The sequence below is a fragment of the Staurois parvus genome, unplaced genomic scaffold (genome assembly GCF_062004578.1).
Source record: "Staurois parvus isolate SC_StPar_1 unplaced genomic scaffold, SC_StPar_1.0 ptg000051l, whole genome shotgun sequence".
In the NCBI taxonomy this organism is placed as follows: Eukaryota; Metazoa; Chordata; class Amphibia; order Anura; family Ranidae; genus Staurois; species Staurois parvus.
The window spans coordinates 2,017,845-2,044,463 of NW_028317847.1; the positions used below are offsets into that span (position 1 = coordinate 2,017,845).

Here is a 26,619-nt window from a genome sequence, read left to right on the forward strand (position 1 = left end):
CCTCAAGGGGTGTACAATCTAAGGTCCCTAACTCACATTCATACATACACATACTAGGGACAATTTAGACAGGAACCAATTCACCTACCAACATGTCTTTGGAGTGTGGGAGGAAACCAGAGTACCCAGAGGAAACCTACGCAGGCACAGGGAGAACATGCAAACTCCAGGCAGGTGGTGCTGTGGCTGGGATTCGCATAAACGACCCTAATACTGCCAGTCGGAAGTGCTAACCATTTAGCCACTGTGCTGCCCCGCAATGACAACATGTTCTACCTTCTTTGTGCCTTGCTCCCTAGCATCTTAAGGAGCGCTCTCTACATTGCCTGCTCTTCAAATCTTTTTCAGTTTGGTTTAAAAAAAAAAATTAGAATAATCTCATAGTAAGGAATATCAAAAAGGACTGCTGGCAGCCCATTGGATGCAGATGATTTTTAGGGTGTGAATACAGTTGGCTGACTAAAGTCATGTAGGATAGGCATGCCTAAAGGTAGCTGAGTAGGTCTGATTCCATGGATCATTGGTTTGTCAGGTCAAGATATTCCTGTTGTTGTGATAGGTTTGGGAGTATGTTAAGATCAAGGCTTGGCCAAAGTGCAGGCAGAAAATATGGCCTTCTTGGGTGTTTCAGAAAATTAGCACTTTGACCTTTTTGCTTTGGGTGCTAAATGATCTTGTCCTGGCACTGGTTGAAGTGAAGGGTTAGTTTGTACTGTCTTTCAGGTGCAGTAATTTACAATTTGTTTGAAATTGTACTTATCCTTTAAAGCAGAACTCCAGTCAACACTTTTATTTTCCCACGCAGTGGGGCTGTGCCTGTACTGCATGGGTTAAGTGCCCTTTTTGTCCTGGGGCTCAGGGAAAAACTGTACTTACTCATTCCTCTGATCTTCCAGAAAACCGTGCTCCTCCATGTCCAGTGGTGGACTCTTCCTGCTGTCCTTATGTCTGGAGCTGGTCTAGGGGTTTGATGACGTCAGGAACAGTCCATTCACAAGATAACTAGCTTACGGGGGGGGGGAGCAGGAGTTGCAAGGACCAGTCTAGTGCTTGGAGGATCGGCAGATTAGGTGAATATATCTTTGCTTTCTGAGCTCCTAGCCAAAAACTAGTATTTAACCCATGCAGTGCAGGCACAGCCCCACTGCATGGGAAAGTAATTATTTTCACTGGATTTCTTCTTTAATTAATAATAGGACTAGGATGAGAGACGAGGCAGATGATACAGCAAAATTCAAAATCTGTGCTTTTGCTCATTGAAGTCTAATTCCTGTCTTTTGCTTTTTTTCATTAAAGGAAATTGGATGGTTTGATGACTCCAAAAACAGTACTGGTGCCTTGACCACAAGACTAGCTTCTGATGCTTCAAAGGTTCAAGGAGTAAGTAACTAATACCGTTCTTGTTATAGTTCCTGTTTTGTTCTATGGACAAGTCAGATAATTTTCATTAATCAGTCATGAATAGATAATTGTAAGAATCTGATTTTACACATAGGTGTTGTTATACAATTGTCAGCTAAATGTGAGATTGTAGGGCCCCCATGAAGGGTAAACTTTGTCCAGACTCTGACACAGTTAACGCTGCTGGAGAAGAGTAAGAACCAGTTCATATATATGCAGATTGGATGCGATTTGAACCGCATCCAATCCGCACGACGTTAAATCACATTGCTTCCTATGGTGCCTGGTCACATCATAGTCACAGTCCTGTCCAGTGCAATCCTGTTCAGGTGTGAATTTGAAACTTTCAATCAAAAAACTGTTGGATTTCCCAGAAAAATCACCAGTAATCAGTGGATCTGTCACCAAAATGATGACCAGAAGACATAAAGCACATCTGCATGTGTTTCAGAACAAAATGAAATTGGGCCAAGGGACAGATTCCTAACGTATACTGTACATCCTATAAGGAATGTAGTATAAACTTTGAAAAAAATAAAATTGCACAAACGACTGCGAAAAAAAAGATTTCTTCCGTTTCCTTAAAGTCCTTTTTTGTTAGGGTTGGCATGTCACAACACCACTGAGGCCAGAACTTGTTGAAGAGATCCTCACCTGCTTTGGAACAGTTGATGATCTTAGTAGATTTTTGAGAGTAGAAGACGGCATAGAAAGAGTCTGTGATCTGAACTGTGCTTGAACAGCCTGTCAGAAAGGAACTTTTAGGATTTGTGAATGGTCAACTCAATGTTATTTTAAGATACAATAAATAATCTTACCATTTTCAAATGCATGGCAAAAATGTTGGTTCCTTTTCTTTTGGCCCACCAGATCACATCTGCACAGTCATAAAAAATGGGATGAGTTTTTGTTTTATGCCAAAGTATAACATTTATCTGAAGTGGAGAATTTTACAGTTATAGTTATGAAGTGACAGTCTGAACAGTTAATTGATGAGCATTTATTAGAGCCCCTGATTGTGACCATGCTTTCCACAGAGGGATTGATCCATTTATTAACATATGTCAGTTGGACCTCCAAAAAGTATGGCACTGATAGACCTCCAAAAAGTATGGCACTGATAGACCACCCGTGTCTTTGCAGAACAGGTTTGTTGATGTGTGGCATCATCTCATTCCAAATAAATAAAAAGATTAAGGAGTATAGAGATGAGAACTGTTTACCCTTTATATGGAAGATCAATTTTGCTATGTTTATGTGCCCCACTAAGTTCAATAGAAGAAATTGCAACACGTCTAGTTTGACAGTCATGTGTTGGATTATAGAGGTTAGGTTCAGGACAAAGTAATTGTTAGAAGAGTACTGAACAAAATCCCTAAGTATTTACATTTGTCTGCCTACTGAAATGGGGTGTCTTATGGGGAGAGTTCTGGAAACGCTAGACCAATAGGGAATATTAAGGGTTTTTCTATAAACTTACCAAAATCTTCAGCTACCCTTAGAAATTCATTGTGTGTCGGTTTCGTATCGTTTACGTTTATTAAAGCGGAGTTCCACCTGAAAAAAAATAAATAAAAGTCAGCAGCTACAAAAACTGTAGCTGCTGACTTTTAAAATACAGCCACTTACCTGTCCCTCGGTATATTGGTGTCCTCACCATGGCTGGTTTTACTGGCCATCAGCTCTATATCCTAGCACTGGCATCTTCAGTGTGAAGCCGCAAGCTGTCCACTCTGCACGCGCTAGAAGCGCTGTGCTATGTGTAGGGGCGGACTGACCATTTGGAAACTCGGGCACTGCCCGAGGGCCCAGGGTCAGTAGGGGGCCCCATGAGATGCCCCTGGTACCTTTTTCATAGGCTTTTCTGAGTTTGGGCAAGGAAACAGGGGCCCCATGATCCCCTATTGCCCGGGGGCCCCATGAGTTGTCAGTCCGCCCCTGGCTATGTGAATGGCCCCGTAATCTTCTGGGAGCTGTCACATGTCCCGGAAGACTACGAGGAGGGAGGGGGGAGAGGAAGACTTCCGCTTCCGATTGCCTAGGTCAGTGGTGGGCAACCTTTTTTTTCAACTGAGCCAATCTCGCCAAAACCACGATTGAAATGTATTTTGAGAGCCACATTTTTAAACTGAAAATACATCCCCCATATAGTAATTCATCCCCCATAGTAATTCATCCCCCATAGTAATTCATCCCCCATATAGTAATTCATCCCCCATAGTAATTCATCCCCCATAGTAATTCATCCCCCATATAGTAATTCATCCCCCATAGTAATTCACCCCCCATATAGTAATTCATCCCCCATAGTAATTCATCCCCAATATAGTAATTCATCCCCCATAGTAATTCATCCCCCATATAGTAATTCATCCCCCATATAGTAATTCATCCCCCATAGTAATTCACCCCCCATAGTAATTCATCCCCCATATAGTAATTCATCCCCCATAGTAATTCATCCCCCATAGTAATTCACCCCCCATAGTAATTCATCCCCCATATAGTAATTCATCCCCCATATAGTAATTCACCCCCCCTATAGTAATTCATCCCCATATAGTAATTCATCCCCCATAGTAATTCATCCCCCATATTAATTCATCCCCAATAGTAATTCATCCCCCTATAGTAATTCATCCCCCATATAGTAATTCATCCCCCATATAGTAATTCATCCCCCATTTTAATTCATCCCCCATAGTAATTCATCCCCCATATAGTAATTCATCCCCCATATAGTAATTCATCCCCCATAGTAATTCACCCCCCCCCCTATAGTAATTCATCCCCCATATAGTAATTCATCCCCCATATAGTAATTCATCCCCCATAGTAATTCACACCCCCCTATAGTAATTCATTCCCCATATTAATTCATCCCCCATATTAATTCATCCCTCATATAGTATTTCATCCCCCACAGTACTATTCCCCCCCCCCAAGTAGTAAGCCAAGTCCCCCCTGTGTCAATTCACTTACCTTTTCTCCGCGTGTTCCTCTCGCCGAGTTCCCGCGCCGTTCCGGTCTTCAGGGCGGACTGTGAGAGGGGCCTAGCTCCTCTCACGTTCGTCACGCTGCCCCGCCTACACACATCCTGACAGCCAATCACTGGCTATCAGGATGTGAGTGGCAGCGAGACTGGCCAGCATTTGAGCGCACTGCCCTGGCTGTTTTTTTTTGGATCACGCTGCAGAGTCCCTGCCGCCCGAGAGGAGGGAGGGGAGCGGGCGCCCGGCACACAAGAGCCGCATTAAAGCGTGTAAAGAGCCGCATGTGGCTCGCGAGCCGCGGCTTGCCGACCACTGGCCTATGTGATTGCAGCTTAAGTGTGAGCGGGTACCTGTCAAATTCGGGTACCCCCGCTCCCCAAAGGTGCCATTCCTTAATGGGGAGCGGGGTCGAAGGCTTAAAGCGGAACATCCCCTTTTGGGTGGAGCACCGCTTTAAGGTGTCGTCCCAGTAAAGAAAAATCTTTTCCATGAGTGGTATAAGCTCCTTACACACAACAACACTCCTCCCTCCCCTTCCACAATTCAGACCTTGGTTCCTGAGCATACCGTCACCAGTATTCTGCATTGGCAAGGGCTATAGGGATAGTGTCTAGTCCTGTGCAAGTGACACATTTTTGAAAGTGGATACTTACATATGAATTTTGGGAGACTCTAGCAGTAGGGAGGTGTAGTAACAATAAAAGCAGGCAACTTAGGGTTTTTTTGTCTGTAGCATGCCATTTACTCTCCTTATTCAGGTCAAAGTACACTGCAATCCATACTTCTCTCTACTGTTACTACTTTCCCCATAATACACTATCAGCAAATGGAAAATCATGGTTCATTCACTGGGGAAATAATGACTGGTGACATGTACATATACTTGGATTTCATTGGATACTATCATCTGCTTTATGTCTTACAGGCTACAGGGCCCAGACTGGCATCACTCTCTCAAAACATTGCAAACATGGGCACTGCCATGATCATATCGTTCATCTATGGGTGGCAGCTGACTCTTCTCCTATTGGCTATTATACCAATCCTGGCCATTTCTTCTATCATCAGGATGAAGATGTTCACTGGACATGCCAAAAAAGACAAAGCAGATTTAGAAATAGCAGGAAAAGTACGTAAAATGTATTGTGGTTCTATGTTGTTGCTACAGAATAGGAGAAGTATGGATGTGTCTAGCTACATTCTCCATGTAAACTTGTGTAACACAGTTTCTTTAATTCAACAATGTTATCTTCCTAATTGTAGTCTGTATGTAAACACTAATGCACTTCTCTTGGTTGCTTCCTTTTGGACTGTAAGGCTCCTTTCACACGTGTGGTCCAATCAAGTCCGCCTGTCCGTTTTTCAGGTGGACCTGATCCGACCCTCCATTCACTGCTATGGAGAGGTGTGTGTAAACGGACTTGTGTCTGTTTACATCCGCCTACCTCCAATCCGATCTGCTTAAAAGAACAAAACAAAAGGGGATCCGTTCCCCTCCATCTGGCCGGTTCGGAGAGCAGTCAGGTGTAAATGGACAGCCTGCCCAAAGAGCAGAGCAGGGTCTGTCCTGCTGATCATAGCAGATTCCTCCTTGTGTGAAAGGAGCCTTGAAGAGCTTTGTTATATTTGTTTGATGGGTGCAAAAAATACCTGTTGATTCTATAAGACATTTTAAGTTCCTTTGCTTTCTGCATGTGCTCTCTCTGTGGGCTACAAAACTCTCCCCTATGGTATAACGAAGAGGAGAGGGAGTAATTTGTATTCCTAAGGCTACATTCACACAGCAATTTAGTTGTGGATAGCTTGCTGCGTTCAGCGGTGGCTAAACGCGATCTCTGGATGCAGCAACAGATTGTGATATAACTGTAAAAAAACTGGCCGATTAGCTGCAGTCATTTTCTGTGTCTTCCGAAACTTTCCATAAACACCGAACCTGGATGCATGTAATTGGATGAGCAATTACATGCGAAAAACAGTGGCGCCTGCCGTTGATTTGCATACATATGACAGAAGCAGCTGTTTGCACACAACGTACGCAGGCAATGTAAACCTGCCAGCAAGAATCCAAACTTTCATGTGAAGGTTGTTTAGAATATTTCCCGTTTTAGAAGGACAATGCTGCTCCTCTGGAGATACAGTAAGGAGAGTCAGCGGTGTCACCCTACGACAGGAACTGTATTTCTGGCATGTACACCAAATTAAATAAAAAAAAAAAAGCCAGGAAAAAGAAAACTAATGCTGCCACCACAAGAACTAGTAATCTGCAATATATTAAATTTTTACATTCTTGAGTTTAGATAAGTATTAGGTTCCGTTCACACCAATGCGTTTTTTAAGTGCTTTTTGCAGAAAAGCACTACAGTCCATTTAACATGGTTTCCTATGGAACACGTTCACATCTATGCTTTTTGGAGCTGCTGCATTTTTGGAAAGGGTCAGGGACTTTTTTAAAAGCAAAAAGCAATGTTTTTGCTACACTAGAGTTCAATGGAAAAGCTGCTGAAATGCATGGTAGTGCGTTTTTGCCGTGTTTTGCATTTTTATTTTGCCCAGCAACAAAAAAAAATTCCACTTTAATAAAATAAAAAAAGCGCTGAATAAAACGCAAAATGCGATAAAAACGGATCAAAAACGTGTGTGGAAAACCTTTGGCTGGAGAAGTCCATATAGTTTTATGATCATCTACCTCTATTTTAGTTCAGTTGTCATCATACCTAATAAATTCATCCCGTTTGGCCCGCCTTGAACCTTATTTCTCTACTTGAAGTCAGAGGCATATCTTAAACAGTACCGTAACATACTGTGTGTCTTGTCTTGGTGCCGTTTATTTAGCACGAGCCCCCAGTCCACAAGTACACTAGGTGTCAGGGACACAATGCAGTACTGTGCATTGCAGTGGCTGCGATAAAAAGGAGCAGGGCCAGTTTTTGGTCCATTGCTGTACACTGGCAGCCAATTGAAACGGATAAGCTACCTTAAATCAGATTTTTATTGCTGTGTCCCCACTGGAAAGATTCTCCCACTCTTTTCATCCTGTGACTATTATCTCTGGTACAGAAAATTATGGCAAATTGTCAAAAGTTTAGAGTTGTCACCAGAACATGGTAAACCTTTAAATGGGGATATCTAAGGCAGGATTTCCTAACTTAGGACAAATTTCCTCCAGAAGACAAACTGATGGAAAACCTCCCAATAAATAAACAGCAATGACAGGTGATATAACCTTTCCTTTCTCTATCCAATGTTTTGGCTATAAATATATTTTAATGGAGAAAACCAAATAATTGAACTTTAAACCACATTTCTTTGCATCTCAGATTGCCCTTGATGCTATTGAAAACATTCGGACTGTTGTATCTTTAACCCGAGAGCAGAAATTTGAAGCCATGTTTGAAGAAAAGCTGGAAGGCCCTTATAGGTAATAAAGGAAGTATGAACTTTTTTTCTAGTTAATAAAACAACAAATTTAAGGAGAACCCCAAATATATTTTTGTATGTTTGGTGTTATGTGTCACTATATAAAGTTTTCTTAAGCCAATCATATTTTGGTAAATCCATTGCAAATTTTTGTTTTCACCTGAAAATCCTGACAGTGTTAGCTCTCCTTTTGCAGGTTGATAGTGCTACGTCTTTGTCTTGTAATTAGAATTGTGAGCCTGCTGTGTGCACTCCATCTGGCCATAGGGTTGCCAATCAGGTTTATCACAGAGGCAGCCCAACTGCCAACTAAAGGAATTTACATGGAGGGCTGACAATGCTGTATACATTCACACTGGAGGTCATTTCAGAAGGCCCCCTTACACTGGTGGTCTGTTTGAGAAGGACTCCCTTCTGCTTGCATAAGAAAGGAGAGGCTCCACTTGTGCTATAATGCTGGCTTTGTTGAGTGGCATTGGTGCCAGAACATCAAGAAACATTTGGGGACACCCTTGTTAAGACACCCATACAGACTAGCCACTAACAACACTTTACATAAAATTGTTGTGAAGTATTTACATGGGCTTTCTGTTACAGGAATTCCATCAAGAATGCACATATGCAAGGGTTCTCCTATGGACTATCCCAGGCTATCATGTTCTTTGCGTATGCTGCTAGTTTTAGGTTTGGTGCCTTTTTAGTGGCAGAAGGATACATGACCTTTGAAAATGTGTTTCTGTAAGTATTTGATTGATTTCCCTTAATATAAATGTATCTACAGCAATCCAGAAAAATGTTGATCTCTAAAACAGCTTAGAGATAGAAACAGTCATTTGCCATACATCCATAATAGTTCAAGTCCCCTGTCTTGCCCGACAGGGCTGTGCTGGCTGGCAGAGCTGTATACATTGCAGGACTGGATAGACAGTAAGGATGAGATTCAAGTTAAGGTCAAGGTAGAATTCTAGTTGCTGACACAAGTGAAGCTGCCCTTTGTTAGTAGTTTCCTAAACCAAATCACTACATTGCCAAAACAATTCCTCAGTTTCAAGTTGCAAGTGGGCTTCCGCAATTAGAAGGTTTGGGATGATAAGGTGGCAGACTGTACTTCAGTGCAAGAAATAGTACAGGAGGAAAGTGAGGCAGAGGCACAACATAATATCGAGTATATTATATACAACATAATATAGAGTATATATTCTATATAAAGAGTATAATGGATTCAACAAAGGAGAGAGTCTAACCCGAAGCAAGCCATATCAAGAAAAGAAACCAAATGGATATATTTGCTAAACACTATGCACCCCACAGGTTTGAACATAGATTTGGATTTAAATTGCTTTATTATACAGTATCTCACAGAAGTGAGTACACCCCTTACATTTTTGTAAATATTTATTCTATCTTTTCATGTGACAACATTGAAAAAATTACACTTTGCTACAATGTAAAGTAGTGAGTGTACAGCTTGTATAACAGTGTAAATTTGCTGTTCCCTCAAAATAACTCAACACACAGCCATTAATGTCTAAATCACTGGCAACAAAAGTGAGTATACCCCTAAGTGAAAATGTCCAAACTGGGCCCAAAGTGTCAATATTTTGTGTGGCCACCACTATTTTCCAGCACTTCCTTAACCCTCTTGAGCATGGAGTTCACCAGAGCTTCACAGGTTGCCACTTTTAAAAGGGATCACGCACTTTAAACCATGGTTTGATTAAACAACTTGAATGAATGGTTGATATGATAATAAGCTGTTGATGTTTCTTTCAGGGTATTTGCAGCGATTGTGTTTGGAGCCATGGCTTTGGGTCAGACCAGTTCCTTTGCTCCAGACTATGCTAAAGCTAAAGTGTCAGCAGCTTATATATTCAGCCTGCTGGAGAGACAGCCTCTCATAGACAGCTACAGCACTGCTGGAAACACACCTGTGAGTACATTCATTTCTGTATAGAGGGATATGCAGGGGTGTGGAAATTTTTGAAAAAACTACTTGTCCAAAGGACTAAATCAGTGTCCCAATCTACTTGTCCCTCATGACAATCTACTTGTCCAGAAATGGTTTTTAACCAAAACCTTTATTTAAATCGGAGGTGATATTAGAAATGTTTTAAAAACAGAAGGTGCTTAATGGCGACTTAAATGTTTAATATTTTTATCATTGCGCTGTTTATCTCCTCCTCCCCTCCCTGTCTCCAGAATCGCAATCAGGGGCTAGCAGGAAGCAGAGAGACCTTGCAGTGTAATGAGCACTGATTGGGTGCTTGTCAGGAAAGGGGAGTGTCCGGCTTATTCTTTGTCCCTTTCGCTGCCTGAGCCGTTTTTGTGGTTTTTGCACAAGATTAAAAAAAAATAATTTTAGGCCTGAAGATTACACAAACCCCCCAAACATGATATATTTCCTGAAATCAGAGACCCTAGAGAATAAAATATTAGTTTCAATTTTTTATGTCACATGATATTACCGCAAAATTTCTGTAAAAAATACTAGTTAATTTTAGGGCACAACAAAAGCAATAAATTACCCTATTTTTTTGTAAAATATAAAAGATGAGGTTGCAGCGATCTAAATAGATATCCAACTTATCAAACCTTACTTTTGCGTGCACTCGTGAAATGGCGCAGAACTTCAGTACCCTGTATTTTCTATAGGTGACACTTTTAAAGCAACCTTCTAGGTCATCAGTATAGTGTTACGGAGGAGGTCTGGCACTAGAATTATTGCTCATTCTGGCGTACGCGATATGTAATGTGTATCGCAATTGGTGTTTTCATGCATAGGCGCCCCAGCGCGTGCGTATATGTGGGGGGGGGCTCAATTTTTTTTGGGGGGGGTATGTTATGTGCTTGGGAGTAATTTTCATTTTTTACAATTTAAAAAAAAAATTTTTTGTTTTACTTTTTTTTAACACATAGGGGACTATGTCCCCTATGTGATTATTTTTTGATGACAGGTTCTCTTTATTGAGACATTCAAGGTCTAAAAGACCCTGGATGTCTCCCCTGTATGTAATGCAGTGCACCGCGTTACGTTCTTTCCCAGCCTCAATTGCCGGGAATCTCTAACGGGGACCCAGAAGTGACATCATAACGTCACTTCCAAGTCAGAACAAGAAGGGAAGGGAGTGGATGTGTCCGCTCTCCTCCCTCCCCTCTAGCCGCCAGTGGTGAGTCGGTCCCAGGCCCGCAGATGGGCAAGTGGAGCCTGGGAGACAGTGGGTGGGGGGAGCTTGACACGGGAGGGGGGGTCGAGAGGCTGGCACTATGTGGAGGCATTCCAGCGACAGCGCTGCCGCCCGAATGCTTCCACCTGACAGGTGAGCCCTACTGCTTGCCCGCAGCAGGTCTGAAGGTAAAAAAAAAACTACCTGCCCAGCGCCCGGAACTACATGTCCCCGGTGTCGGGCGATAGGGATTCAACATCCCTGAATGCTTTGTTCATATTTCATGTCTGAGGTTTACAACCACTTTAACATGTGAGTATTTCACATATGAGAAGAAAAAAACACCGAGAAACCATTCAAATGTAAAGACATATGGAAGCTTGAACTGGCATGCATCCCATTGTAGGAAATGTAGAGTGGACTGCAATAGACTCAAAAACAAAATATTTTAAGAACAAGAAAAACATTTTTAGAGATGGAGCAATTAGAAAAAGGGAGGGACAGAAAATAAAGAATGTGAAAGGGTGGAAAATTGTAGAGGGGAATTAAATGAATAGAGTGGGGAGAAAGAAAAACAGGGGGGCTAAGAGGGGGGAAGCTAAACTGATTTTTAATGTGGCTGAAATCCGATCCATGTATAGGCAGTCGGATTGTACCCAAGTTGATACATCAATCAACTTCGGTACAACAATCCTGCCAGATTTTTTTCAATTTGATTACCGACAGCCCTTATAGCTGCTAGCAGTAATCATTGTGTTCTGCTAGCCAGGAAGGCTCCCCCTGCCTCCTCACCAGCAGAACACAGTAGCACAGCAGGAGGCATTCCCCCATCAACACAGTGGAGCAATTGTTTTTCCTTCTGCCTGTGGTGTAAGAAAAGAAAATCGAGTCATCTATGAGCTGCTTTAATATGCCTTTGTCAAGCAATGTGTTGCTGAAAGGGCCACCCATGACTCAAATTTCAGCTGATTCAGCACACATTGGCCAAAAGATGGAGCCATGTATGGCTAGCCTAAGTCTGTCTACATACTGTAGGTAGGGATTATATTAACTTCTTGCCGACCAGCCACTGTAGAAATACGGTGGCAGGTCGGCACGGCTGGGCAAAACCACATTTTAAAACGTGCGTTTGCAAAACAGGTAGGAGGCCCGCCCTACCTGTCCCCCCGATCACAGCCGCGCGTGTCAGTCGCCGGGTCACGGCCGGTCATTACCTACCGTGTACCGGCGATTAGCAGAAATCACTGACAGAGAGGACGGCTGCAGTGTTTACATTGCAGCTGTGCTTTTCTGTCAGTCCCCTATCAGCTCCTGACATGCTGATCCGGAGAGAAGAGTTTTTCTCTCTGGATCAGCGTGTTCCCGTGCAGTACACCCCCCCGCCCCCTAGTAAAACACTCCCCTCACACAGTCAACCCTTTCAGTAAATAAAAAAGTTAACCCCTTCCTCCCCAGTGCCATTAGTACAGTGTCAGTGTTTTTTTTTTTTGCACTGATCACTGTATTGGTGTCACTGGGGATGTCAGTGACCCCAAGTCAGTTCCCCCCCAGTGTCAGAATGTCCGCCGCAGTCCCGCCATAAATCGCTGATCGCCGCCATAAATAAGTCACTGATCGCCGCCATAAGTCGCTGATCGCCGCCATTATTAGTATAAAAAAAAATTAAAAATCTTTCCCGCCATTTGTAAACGCTATAACTTTCACATAAACCAATTAATTTACACGTAGCAAAGACATGTCGCAGAATACATTTTGGCAGAAATTTATGACTAAATTTGTTTTTTACATTTTTTTTTACTGGATATGATTTATAGCAAAAAGTCCAAAATGTTGTTTTTTTTCCTCAAAATTGTCAGCCTTTTTTTTATAGCGCAAAAAATAAAAAATGCACAGGCGATCAAATACCACCGAAAGAAAGCTCAATTTGTGGGAAAAAAGGATGTAAATTTCATTTATGTACCGTATTGCATGACCGTGCAATTGTCCGTTAAACTAGTGCAGTGCTGTATAGCAAAAAAATGGCGTAAATTGCAGTATCTATACCATAGTTTGTAGACGCTATAACTTTCACACAAAGCAATCAATATACACTTATTGAGATTTTTTTTACCAAAAACATGTAGCAGAATACATTTTGGCCTAAATTTATAACCAACTTTGAGTTTACTATATATTTTTTTATAGCTGAAAGTAAAAAATATAGTTTCTCTTCAAAATTTTTGGTCTTTTTTTGTTTATAGCGTGAAAAATAAAAAGCGCACAGGTGATCAAATACCACCAAAAAAAACTCTATTTGTGTGAAAAAAAGGACGTAAATTTAATTTGGGTGCAGCATTGCATGACCGCGCAATTATCAGTTGAATTAGTGCAGCGCCGAGTAGCAAAAAGAGACCTGGTCATTAAGGGGGGTAAATCCTCAGGAGGGCAAGTGGTTGAAAAAAACAAGAGTTTCTGTGATGCTTTCATATAAGCAGTTTAATCTCCTCGTGTACAGAGTACAAATGAGTATATTTGCTGAACTATAGGAAATGTGTGCCATTAGCAGTCAGTTCAGAATGTTTCAGAAAAGTCACAGTTAAACAGTGACAGCCCAGCCTGCCTGATTAATGCGTCATAAGCAGCACTGTGGAAATGATCTGAAAGTACAGAGATCTGACGTGCTAAATAAAAGATGGGTGAAAGAATACTCATCCAATCTTCAGGCTGTTTGTTCTTGAAGAACATGATCCACCAGTGTGTGCTATCATCAAGTGTCAACTTCCTATGGATTGTTGCCTTATTATTCCTCGTGTCTATGTATTGCAGTCACAATGCAACGGGAATATCGCCTTCAAGGGAATTCACTTTAACTATCCAGCCAGACCGGATGTTGCAGTGCTGCAAGGTTTGGACATCACTGTGGAGAAAGGTGAAACTCTGGCATTAGTAGGTAGCAGTGGATGTGGAAAAAGTACATCCATTCAGCTCTTGGAAAGATTCTATGAGCCGCAGAGTGGAGAAGTGGTAAGGCATTTCACACATTGATACAGTGTCAATGGGTTTTAAAGCAGCCTTATTACTATATGTGTAACATGTACTGTGTGTAAAATACCCATGATTCTGGTTCTGACATCAGTAAGTCAAAAAATAGTAAATGCACTGTCTACCCTCCCCCAGAAAATTGATAAATAATATCTATTTCAAGAGTAGGTCATTTACTCCCACCATGGATGGCTGGTGCATTGTTCCTGCACACTCAGCTTTGTGTTTCACATGCAGAGTCAAGGGTGATATGAGGTCCAGATTGGAAGGGGCCATAACTAGGTTCAAATAGATGAGGCTGGTCCTGACTAGGACCTTCCAGAGCAACTTGTGCTTATTACTGTAGCTGCTATTCAACAATTTTCACAGCTCTCACAGTATATAACAGCCTTTCTTGACATTTTCAAGACAGAGGAACCTTTGAAATTATTTTCCAGTCTCAGGATACCCCTGCTAAAAATGACCATATCTACAACTCAAGATATATTAGTTGGATTGTCAGTGGGAAGAATGCACCTTAAACTTGCTGATATTTGGAAAAAGTAACCCCTTACAGATAACTGAAATGATCATTGGTGTCAGTGGGAACTTATCTGAGAGGCAGACTTTGCTCAGGGAAGCTTTAGCAACCTCTGGATGAACCCTGGAGTTCCATGGAACCCTAGTTGAGAAACCCTGGTATGGAATCTTTTCTATATGCAAAGTTGCACCTTTTCTTTTCAAGTCAAAAGGGAATGCTGTCATTTCATTTGAGTTGATTTCAAAGTGAAGAACTTTCAACTAAACATTCCATATGGGCCATTTATATAAATGATCATAACGCCCTTTTAATTGCCTCTTCTGAAGTGTTCTGAAAATACATTTAAATTAACTAACTTTTTCTGAGAACTGAGGTCCTCCATGCCCCTCACTCATGTAATTGTCTTTTCCCAGTTCCTTGACATCCTGTTTGTGAACTGGTCCCCAAAAGTGAACTTCATATTGTAGATGAAATGTTACTAATTCTTTTTAAAGGGACAAAACTATGTCTCTCTCCTAAGCCTTTGCCTCTTTCTAGCTTTAGAAGCTGAAGATTGGAAAAACACCAAGGGCACCCAGATCCTTCTTCCTCGTTATTTCAGTTATTTTCACTCCCCCCAGGATTGCATGTTGCATGTATGTTTTTGGCTCCAAGTGCATTTTCCAATTATTTGCACTAACTGCCAGTCAGCCAGTTTGTCAGAGGTCAGCTAGTAAATAGAAGATATCTTGCAGGGACGGTCTTCCATTCTATAGCCAAGGGTGTAGGTAGACATCCTACCTGAGCCATTCTGCCAGCTGGGGCATGGAAAATAAATGATTAAACCACTGAAGAATTAGAGATGGGGGAAAATTGAACAAAGCTGCCATCAATAACTTTAAACTCTGTATAAACACACATAACATATTGCCTATAAAATAGAAGTTGGAGAGGCAGTGGTGCCAATAAAAATGTTAATATGGCAAATATATCACCTCTAGTATTGGTGCATCTTTGTTGGTTATTGCCTGATAGTTATTATTGTGTCTCTTGCAGTGCATAGATGGGTCTGATGTGAAGCATATGAACATCCAGTGGCTGCGGGGACAAATGGGTATTGTATCCCAGGAGCCCATGCTGTTTGACTGCAGCATAGCAGAGAACATTGCATATGGTGACAACACCCGAAAGGTGATCCAAGAGGAGATTGAACAGGTGGCCAAGGAAGCCAATATCCAGAGCTTCATAGAGTCCCTACCTGATGTAAGTCTACAATACTACATTGTGCAACCATATTCAATTTAAAGCAATTTAAACCCAAAAACAAAAAGTTGATAGTAATGTAACCTATTATGTGGTGGCTGCATTACCTTTATTTTGCAGTCTCTCCCAAAGCCTCCTGCTCTCTAGCTCCCTTATCACCTCCTCCCATGCTCACATCCAGGACTTTTCCAGAGCCTTACCCATCCTACGGAACTCCCTACCCCAATCAATCTGACTATCTCCTACTCTGTACACTTTTAGACAATCCTTGACACCCTTCTCTTCAAAGAGGCCTATCCTGCCTCCACCTAACAACTGTACTTTTATTTTCTCCATCAACTCATCCCCCACAGGTATTACCTTTTGTATCTCTTGATCCTCTCTCTTAGATTGTAAGCTCTAATGAGCAGAGCCCTCTGGTTCCTCCTGTATTGAATCATATTTTAATTGTACTGACTGTCTGCTTAAAGCGCTGCATAAACTGTTGCCACCATATAAATCCTGTATAATAATAAATAATAATGTGTGACGGCACAATTCTCACAGAGGTGCAGCACGTCAAACAGATATAATAAAATGGTATATTTAACAGACCAAAAGGGAGCAAAATAGAGAAATGTATTGTAAGGCATTATTCACATTGCTGCTCATAAACGTGAGTTCAAGATCTTTTGGTGTTTTTGCCAAAGCCGCTGAACTCAACTCAATAAAAGCCTATGTGTCCATGCACAAATAGACTTTTATCAGAGTTTAACAGCAGCAGAGTTCAGGGCCTGTTAAACATCCCTCTCCTGAATGCAAAAAAATCGTGTTAGAGAGAGGCATGTTTTGGCAAAAAAAGCAAAACAAGGAACCAAATGTGTGTAAACATGCATAGCTGCTAACCACATTTAGCGATTGGACCTTTATTAATTTCAATGGCAAGTACTCTGGCCGATGGAATTAATAGACGTTTAAGCGCTAAACGTGGCTAAATGCCAGCAGAAAAACGTTCCAGTGTACATGGATCCTAAGAGTTTACATAAACTTTAAAGTAGAACGAAAGACAAAACTCTTTTATCTGCATTTTGGAAGTAAGGGATGGTTATAACCTGTTGGGTGTCCCTTTGGGGAGATTTCCCTTCACTCCCTGTCCCAAAGCGAAAACAGGACATGAGGAAATCCCTCCAAAGTGAGGGAATCCCTGGTTGTCACCAGAACTAGTGTCCACATTGGAAGATTTTTCCTCTATTCCTGTTCTGGGGGCAACTCAAAATTTGCGCTTTAATTTCACTTTCAGTGATGATGGTAAACAGGGCAAATACAGAAAGTAAATCTCCCTAACAGGGACACAGACATCAATAACAACCCGACAGAAGTTCTGATCCCTCTCCACTCAAACTATAGAAAGTTTTGAAAAAAAAAAGGTTTTGCCTTCAGTCATACTTTAAGGCAGCACTTGGTCAAATCCTTGCCGGACACAGAAATAATGTAGAGGCAGCAGGTGGAAGTATAGAGCATGACAGGGGACCAGGCATCTGACACACTGGGAGCGTCGGTTGTTGAAGACTCTTTGGCAACTGAAACCCTTTAGGCCCCTTTCACATGGGGGGGGATCCGCCTGCTTAGCGGAGGATCTGTCCGCTGATCTCCACTGAGCAGGCACTTGACAGGTCCCTGTCTGCTCCAATTGTGAAGAGCGGACACAGACACAGCCAGCTGTCCTCTATGGGGGTCAGATGTAAATGGCTGCCTGTCTGTTTATAGCTGACTGTCATCTGATACGCTAGGTGGTTTGGGAAAGGATCCTCATCTGTCTGTTTTTGGTGGACTGGATTGGATGCAGTCAGGTGTAAACAGATGCATGTACATTTACATACGCCTCCCCATAGCGAACAATGGGTGGTCTGTTCGGGTCCGCCTGAAAAACAGACAGGTGAACCCGATCGGTCCGCTCGTGTGAAAGGGGCCTTAAGGCTAGGTTCACACCTATACAGGTTGCGTTTGAGGTGTTTCTGCATTGCATTTAGCGTTTTTGCACTTGCGTTTCTTTTATGCATTTTGCAGTTTTTTCTTCATTTCTTTTTTTCATTTTTCTTGTTGCTAGGCAGATTCTAAACGCAAAAGTCATCACACACATGGCAAAAACGCATTACATACTTTTCTGCAGCGTTCCCATTGAAGTCTATAGAATCAAAAATGCAACATTTTGCATTTAAAAAAGTCTGTGACCCTTTCCAAAAAAACGCACCAAGTGAAAATGCGGAATGTGAAACTGTCCCATAGGAAATCATGTTAAATGGACTCTACTGCGTTTCTGCAAAATGCAAAACACTGCAGAAAATGCTTTGGTGTGAACCTAGGGTTAAGTGGAGTTCCAGTCATTTTTGAGTTTAGTAAAAAAACTGTAGCTGCTGACTTTTAATAAACACACTCTTACCTGTCCCAGCGTCCAGCGATGTGCTCACCCACTCCATCCCTTCTCTCCCTGACGCCAGCATCTCAACTATGGGCGGCAGGCTGTGACAGCTTGCGGCTTCACAGCCGGGTGCCCACTGCACATGGGTGATTCGCGCTGCGCATCCTGATTGGTCTGGTAGTCTTCTGGGACCTGTGAGGGGACCAAACTTCCGGCTCACTGCACCACGGCGAACTGAGCCGGAAGTGGGAGCGGGTACCTGTCAAAACAAGGTTTCCGCTCCCCTCCAAAAAGTGCCAAATACGGCAGTGGAAGGGGGAAGGAGGCAAACAAGCAGAGCTTTCACTTCAGGGTCACCGCTTGCTGGAGAGCTAAGCATTAGTCAAGTTCTTTTGTACTGAGCTGAATTTTAAAAATGCTTAAATTGGTAAGCTGCTTTGTAGTGCACATAACCTCTAATAATGAACTTCTGCTGTTTGATCCCATTTGATCTGTTAAATACACCAATAAAAGTGTTTGGCTGTATCTGTTCAATAATTGCAAAAATGACCTGTTCCATCATGTCAGAATGATTGAGCGGATAACTTCTCTGCCTCTGCTGACTGTAATCAGTTAGCATTGTTCCCAGCTATCTATTTGGACCAGAGAACACCTCTCCTTATGTAAGGGAGGAGATGAGCGGGAAAGGTATTCTGCGTTTCCAACCACTTCCTGTCCCAGGGTGACAACGTTGCTTGACTGAAAGAACTACCTCTCCAGCACCTCAAAGGGGTCAATACCAGGAAGACATCAGGGAATCAGATGTGCTAGTAGCCTTGGAGTAAAGTTTTGGTGATGCAGTCCTCCTCTGACTGGGAGATCAAACCAAAACTGGAAAAAGAAGCACACAGGTTGTGCAAACACCTAGAGCATTATCCAAGGTTAAAAAATGTAAAAACAGAAAACATACTCACAAAATGAGCCTGTAACCACTAGGATGGCCCAAAATGATGGCAGAGTGTCCAACTGGTGATCAGGTTGGCCTGCTGACGTGTTTCGGGGATGTGTCCCCTTCCTCAGAGCACTTACTAAACTTTAGATAATGCGCCATCTGTGTGCATCTTTTGACAACGTTGCTTCTCCATAGATATAGAATGGTGAGTGAGCATTGTCACCCTAGGACAGGAAGTGTATTATCGTTCTTGGGTTTAGATACACTTGGCTTGTATTTTTTTTTTTATTCAGAAAAGGTGACAATCTTATCTGTAATTCATGTTTCTACAACTGTCATAATGGGAAAGTAAAATGCATGGCACTCACAATGTATCAAATAAAAAAAAACTCCACAATAACTACATCTCTCCATCATGGCAGAAATACAATACCCGTGTTGGAGATAAGGGCACCCAACTGTCTGGAGGTCAGAAGCAAAGGATCGCCATAGCCCGAGCACTTATCCGGCGACCGAAAATTCTACTGCTGGATGAAGCTACATCCGCCCTGGACACAGAGAGTGAAAAGGTAAAAAGAAATCAAAATGACTGCCCACACATAGTCTACTTATCGGCTAGGTATAAACAAGTCATATAGTGCTGTTTACCTAATGTACTCACCCCGACCAAACTCCATAGTTTCCCACATTGTCCACTAAATTGGTTAAAGTAATTTGGACAGATTTATAGAACTATATAAATCAAAAAGTGCAGCGCTGGAAACAAACACTAAAATATAAACAGTTCATGTGATGATTTTGAGTGACATCAGGTGCCTTCATATACTCGTATCTTTCTGGTAGTAAGGTGCTGTGGGATAAGGTGCAGAAAGAATGCACACTTACCAGAACGCACAATTTAATGAGCGTTTGTGAATATGTTCCTCCTGTGGTCATCTACTGGTCAAGGATGATTTCTGGACTCTAATATCCTCCCTTCAGTGGTCCTGGATGTTTATCAAGGTGGTCCAGTGTACCCTCCAGGTGATAGCCTATGGACTGCTCTGCAGTGGTAGAGGGAACTCCTTCTCCAGTGGTCAGGTGAATGAATGTGGATTGATACTCCCCAAGGGAGTCAAAGCAGAGACATCTCCATAGTGTAGTAAGTTTAGTAGTAACTTTATTAAGGTAAAACGAGGATGTGTAGAGTAAATATACAAGCGATAATGTGGACTAACCGTCCAGTGTTAAAGATGGCTGCCGGAGCTCCACGATGCTCCGGCGGCGTGACGTCACGGCGTTGCTGTTAACAATAATCACATTTAAAATCTGACAGAGGTTGTTCCCACATTGATTGATCAATCAACTTGGGTACAATCATCCTGCCCATTCATGGTTTGAATCTCAACCAGTCCCTGGTGAAATGGCCTGAATTCAAACCGTCTATGGCCGGCTTTAGAGTTTATGTTAAGGTTATAATAAAGCTTTAGGGCAGGGGAGTGAAACTCAATTTCATTGAGGGCTGCATCAGCATTATGGTTGCCCTCAAAGGCCCAAAGTGCCAATTGTAGAAAGACTAGATATCCAGAGTCCCCCACCCTCCCTTACCTTGTGCTGCTGCTGGGAAGAAGCTGGGGGCGGAGTTGTAAAGCAGAAAGCGCAGGGTTTGGAGGAGGACTAGAGGAAGCAGAGAAGAGGGGGTGCTGCAGTTGTACAGAGAGGCGCAGGATCTGTAGAAGTTCTGTTCTCCTCTGTGCTGCTGATTGCTGAGACAAGGTGGTGGTGGAGACAAAGGGGGTGCCGCAGCTGAAGGAGAAGTGCAAGGGCTATGAGAAATGGCCTGGCAGGCCAGATTTGGCCAGCGGGCTTTGTGTATGACACATGTGGTTTAAGGGGTCAAGGGATAGAGCTTAGGTAGTCCTTTAATGTTAATTGATAGGTTTAGTGTTGTGATGCACATTAAGGCCCATTTCACAAGGGCGTTCTGTATATCCGTTTTTCATCTGTCCATTTACGGATGAAAAATGGACACCCATGTATTTATATGGACTAGTGGATGTACATGGATGATCATCCATTTACATCTGTTAATGTCCTTATCCGTTAACATCTGTTTTTTTGAACAGAAGAAAAACCCTAGTTTTCTTCCGTAAAAAAACCCAGAACGGACAAAAAGACAGATGTAAACGGACAAAAAAACAGATGTAAACGAATGAAAACTGATGTAAACTGATTTTTTTCTTGGAAAAAACATGAGTGAACTGATGAAAAAAATGGAACCCATGTGAAAGGGGTCTAAGAGGTTTTTAAAGTTAGGATTAGGGGGGTAAAGGAAAGGGTTAGGGTTAAGCTTTAGGTCCTTACTAAGGTCATTAATAAGGGCTTTTTTATGTTTAGGGTCATTTATTAGGATTAGAGCTAGGAATAGGTTAGATGGGAATTCACAGAGGATATTACAAGGAGGCAGGAAGACATAGTAAGAAGTTACCGTATTTTTCGCCGTATAAGACGCACTTTTTCTTCCCCAAAACTGGGGGGGAAATGTCAGTGCGTCTTATAAGGCGAATATGGAGCGGCCGGTCCGGTATTTCCACCGCGGCCGTGTCAGAATACTGGGCCGGCCGCTCAGCTCTGCAGCGGGACCTTACCTGTTCCTCTATCCAGCGGCGTGCTGTCTTCCCGGCTTCTGTAGTGTGGGCACTGGGCATGACAGCCGGGTGCCTAGTGCGCATGCGCAAGAAGCGGTGCTTTTTGTGAATGGTAAGGCGGTACCTGGGACACATGACAGATCCCAGAAGCCGCCGGACCAATCACAAAGCGCAAGTGCTTCTCGCTCATGCGCACTGGGCACCCGGCTGTCATGCCGAGCGCCATTACAGAAGCCGAGAAGACAGCGCGCAGCTGGATCGAGGAACAGGTAAGATCAAAGAACAACTCCACGGAAGTAAGAGCGGGTACCTGTCAAATTCAGGTACCCGCTCCCCACCTCCCCAAAGGTCAGCAGTTATCTGTACTGTCCGCAGTCTCTGGCCATCCCTGTGCTGTCCGCAGTCTCTGGCCATCCCTGTGCTGTCCGCAGTCTCTGGTCATCCCTGTGCTGTCCGCAGTCTCTGGTCATCCCTGTGCTGTCCGCAGTCTCTGGTCATCCCTGTGCTGTCCGCAGTCTCTGGTCATCCCTGTGCTGTCCGCAGTCTCTGGTCATCCCTGTGCTGTCCGCAGTCTCTGGTCATCCCTGTGCTGTCCGCAGTCTCTGGTCATCTCCTGTACGGTGTCTGCAGTCCATTAGTTCAGAATTTTTTTTTCCTGTTTTCTGCCTCTAAAACCTAGGTGCGTCTTATGGTCAGGTGCGTCTTATACGGCGAAAAATACGGTATTCATGAAAAACATATTACAAGTCCATTAAATAGTAGATGAGTATGGATTATTTTTGGAGAACAGGTCCTATCATCTCAGATCTTCAAAGTGCTTCTTTCTATCTGATGTTCTTTTCCTTTTCCTGGGTTATACCCTCACCTGTGTTTCTAGTACAGTCTAGAACTTTTTTGTTGTTTCCTTCCAGGTTGTACAGGAAGCTCTGGATAAAGCGCGGGAGGGTCGCACCTGTATAGTGATCGCTCACCGACTCTCCACCATTCAGAATGCAAACAAAATAGCCGTCATCCAGAATGGGAAGGTTGTAGAACTGGGAACACATCAACAACTGCTGCAACTTAAAGGTGCCTATCATTCGCTAGTTACTATACAACTTGGTCCAACATGAGTGGAGGCAAAGCCAGCCAACCTCATGGATCAGCAAAAGAAGGAAACGATACTGTTGGGACTCATACAGTTTTAAAAAATGAAGATACCGATGAAGGTCAACTAGAAAAATGAGGAGCAGTCAAACACTGACAAATGTTAGTAAAGGAGCCTCACAAAACAAGCAGTAGCTACTTTGGTGACACTGAGCTACACTGATGAAAGTATGTAAAAATGAAAAAAAGTTTTAAAAAATTTAATAAAAAATTATTACATTTTTATTTATTTTTTTAACATACTGTTACCAGTTAGTATCCCTGATCACCGCCACACCAGTCATATGACGACGCTGTACTGCACTGGTGACAGTGTGCAGAAAAAAATATGTGAAAAAAAAACATTTTATTTAATTCTTCATTTTCCAAAAAGAGTGTGACAAAAAATGACAACTCGCCATGCCTCTTACAAAACACCTCAGATTGTCTACTTCTCAAAAAGGGGTAATTTGGGGGTATTTGTACTGTTCTGGTAATATAATTTATAGGCCTCAAGAAATAAGATGAGGCCGCCAGTACATCAGGAACAACCAATTTTCAAATATATATATACCATGGTTTGTAGATGCTATATCACACAAACCAAATAATATACACTTACTAAGTTCTTTTTTTTTTTTTTTAAAGACATGTAGCAGAATACATGTTGGCCTATATTTATGAAGAAATTAGATTTTTTTTTATTGGATATGTTTTATAACAGAAAATATAAAATATCTTTTTCAAAATTGTTGGTATTTTTTTGTTTATATAATAAAAAACTCATATTGACCAAATACCACCAAAAGAAAGCTCTATTTGTGTGCAGAAAATTATATAAGTTTAATTTGCCTGCAGTATTGCATGACCACGCAATTGCTAGTTAAAAAAGTGTAGTGGCAAATAGCAACAAATGACAATAATAACAAAGTAGTGTTACATCAGTGCAGATGCAGCCTAAGCCTAATTTCTGTTAAGCACTTTGAGATAAATAGACCACAATTTATTTTAACTTTTTGAAATGTAGCAGAACACAAAAGTGTTGATTCACAAAAATAGCTGTATGCACTACTGTATTTCAACTGTGTTGTAGTAATTATTTAAAGTGTATGTCTGGACAAAATTAAAAAAAAAAACAACATATTGTGTACATTTCTGCAGTACATGCACATCCCCCATGTTATATGAAGCTTCAAATACAGAAAAAGACCTGTTGATCCTGCGACAAATCCAATGAGCTTCTAGCTTCCTGTGCATACTACCTGTGCTGCACTGAAATCTCACTCACTGTTATCAATGTTATTAAAGCGGAGTTCCAGCCGTTTTTGTGTTTATTAAAAGTCAGCAGCTACAAAAACCTGTAGCTGCTGACATATAATAAACACACACTTACCTGTCCCGGAGTCCAGCGATGGTCTCACCCACTCCGTCCCTTCTCTCCTCCACAGCACCGGCATCTCAACTGTGGGCACCAGGCTGGGACAGCTTGCAGCTTCACAGTCTTGTGCCCACTGTGCATGCACGAGTCGCGCTGCACCTCCTAATTGGTCCGGCAGTCTTCTGGGACATGTGAAAGTTCCCAGGAGACTGCAAGAGGGAGGAGGGGGCCGAACATCTGGCTCACTTCACCGCGGCGAACTGGGCCGGAAGTGAGATCAGGTACCCGTCAAAAACAGGTATCCGCTCCCCCCTCCCCCTCAAAAAGGTGCCAAATATGGCAGTGAAGGGGGGGAGGAGGCAAATAAGCAGAGCTTCCACTTTTGAGTGGAACTCTGCTTTAAGTTTGCTGGCTAGAGAACACTGCTGTGATATGTTATGGTGAGGAGAGGAGTTCAGTAGTCCACTTCCTGTCCAAGGATGACAACTAGAGATGAGCGAATCGAACATGACGAAGTGGAATTCGTTCCGAAGATTTGGAAAAATTCTATTCGCGACGAATCCGAAGATTAGCAAACTTCGGATGCACGAATCGAATTTTCCCAAAAATGGCGGCCACATGTGTGGCGACAGGAGAAAATGGACAGAGAAGATGGGGCGGGGATCTCTGGGAAGGCGCGCAGACAAGGCGCGCTGACCCATAATGCATTCATGAGTCATGAATCATGACATGTGATCGCATTAGCCAATCAGCAGCCAGCCAGCCAGCACTGTGTAATGGTGGAGCTATAAATCGCGGCCATCTTAGAATTCTCCATTAGCCTCCGGTCATTCAAGAGAGACAGACCTCTGTGTATTGAGGGACAGAGTTAGGGCCACAGAGACTTTAGGGCCACAGAATCGTTACTCAGGGACACAGAATCGTTTACTCAGGGACACAGAATTGTTACTCAGGGACACAGAATCGTTACTCAGTGACACAGAATCGTTACTCAGAGACACAGAATCGTTACTCAGGGACACAGAATCGTTACTCAGGGACACAGAATCGTTACTTAGGGCCACAGCTATCAAAGAATCGAAAATTTAAAGTGACATACACCATTTTTTTTTTTGGTGGCTGTCGTGCACAGTTGGTGCTGCAGTTTGCCGATTGTGCAAAATAAACTGACTTTCTGCTTCACAACCACTATTGTACGTTCAAAGAGTTAAATCCATTTACACGCTGGCTGGCGGTAATATTTTTTGGGTGATTAGTGCATTCCAGTGACACAAACGTACAGTTTCCAGCCAACGGCAAGCTGCAATTTACCGATTGTGTACAATAAACTGACTTTCTGCTTCACAACCACTATTGTACGTTCAAAGAGTTAGATCCATTTACACGCCGGGTGGCGGTAATATTTTTTGGGTGATTAGTGCATTCCAGTGACATAAAAGTACAGTTTCCAGCCAACGGCAAGCTGCAATTGACCGATTGTGCTAAATAAACTGACTTTCTGCTTCACAACCACTATTGTACGTTCAAAGAGTTAAATCCATATACACGCCGGGTGGCGGTAATATTTTTTGGGTGATTAGTGCATTCCAGTGACATAAACGTACAGTTTCCAGCCAACGGCAAGCTGCAATTGACCGATTGTGTACAATAAACTGACTTTCTGCTTCACAACCACTATTGTACGTTCAAAGAGATCCATTTACACGCCGGGTGGCGGTAATATTTTTTGGGTGATTAGTGCATTCCAGTGACATAAACGTACAGTTTCCAGCCAACGGCAAGCTGCAATTGACCGATTGTGCTAAATAAACTGACTTTCTGCTTCACAACCACTATTGTACATTCAAAGAGTTAAATCCATATACACGCCGGGTGGCGGTAATATTTTTTGGGTGATTAGTGCATTCCAGTGACATAAACGTACAGTTTCCAGCCAACGGCAAGCTGCAATTGACCGATTGTGTACAATAAACTGACTTTCTGCTTCACAACCACTATTGTACGTTCAAAGAGATCCATTTACACGCCGGGTGGCGGTAATATTTTTTGGGTGATTAGTGCATTCCAGTGACATAAACGTACAGTTTCCAGCCAACGGCAAGCTGCAATTGACCGATTGTGCTAAATAAACTGACTTTCTGCTTCACAACCACTATTGTACGTTCAAAGAGTTAAATCCATATACACGCCGGGTGGCGGTAATATTTTTTGGGTGATTAGTGCATTCCAGTGACATAAACGTACAGTTTCCAGCCAACGGCAAGCTGCAATTGACCGATTGTGCTAAATAAACTGACTTTCTGCTTCACAACCACTATTGTACGTTCAAAGAGTTAAATCCATATACACGCCGGGTGGCGGTAATATTTTTTGGGTGATTAGTGCATTCCAGTGACATAAAC

At 42.5% G+C, this 26,619-nt stretch overlaps 1 protein-coding gene across 1 annotated transcript in view; it reads left to right on the plus strand.

Annotated features, from left to right (window-relative positions):
• LOC149470179 (ATP-dependent translocase ABCB1-like) overlaps positions 1-23,980 on the plus strand; it is a 79,012-nt gene extending 55,032 nt beyond the window's left edge. The window contains exons 19-27 of the mRNA XM_089666258.1: positions 1,297-1,380; positions 5,320-5,523; positions 7,712-7,812; positions 8,409-8,549; positions 9,585-9,741; positions 13,781-13,978; positions 15,552-15,758; positions 19,510-19,656; positions 22,626-23,980. Of these exons, the coding sequence (XP_089522384.1) occupies positions 1,297-1,380; positions 5,320-5,523; positions 7,712-7,812; positions 8,409-8,549; positions 9,585-9,741; positions 13,781-13,978; positions 15,552-15,758; positions 19,510-19,656; positions 22,626-22,826 (1,440 nt within the window). The 3' untranslated portion in view covers positions 22,827-23,980. The remainder of the gene's footprint in view (positions 1-1,296; positions 1,381-5,319; positions 5,524-7,711; positions 7,813-8,408; positions 8,550-9,584; positions 9,742-13,780; positions 13,979-15,551; positions 15,759-19,509; positions 19,657-22,625) is intronic.
• The last annotated feature ends 2,639 nt before the right edge of the window (positions 23,981-26,619 follow it).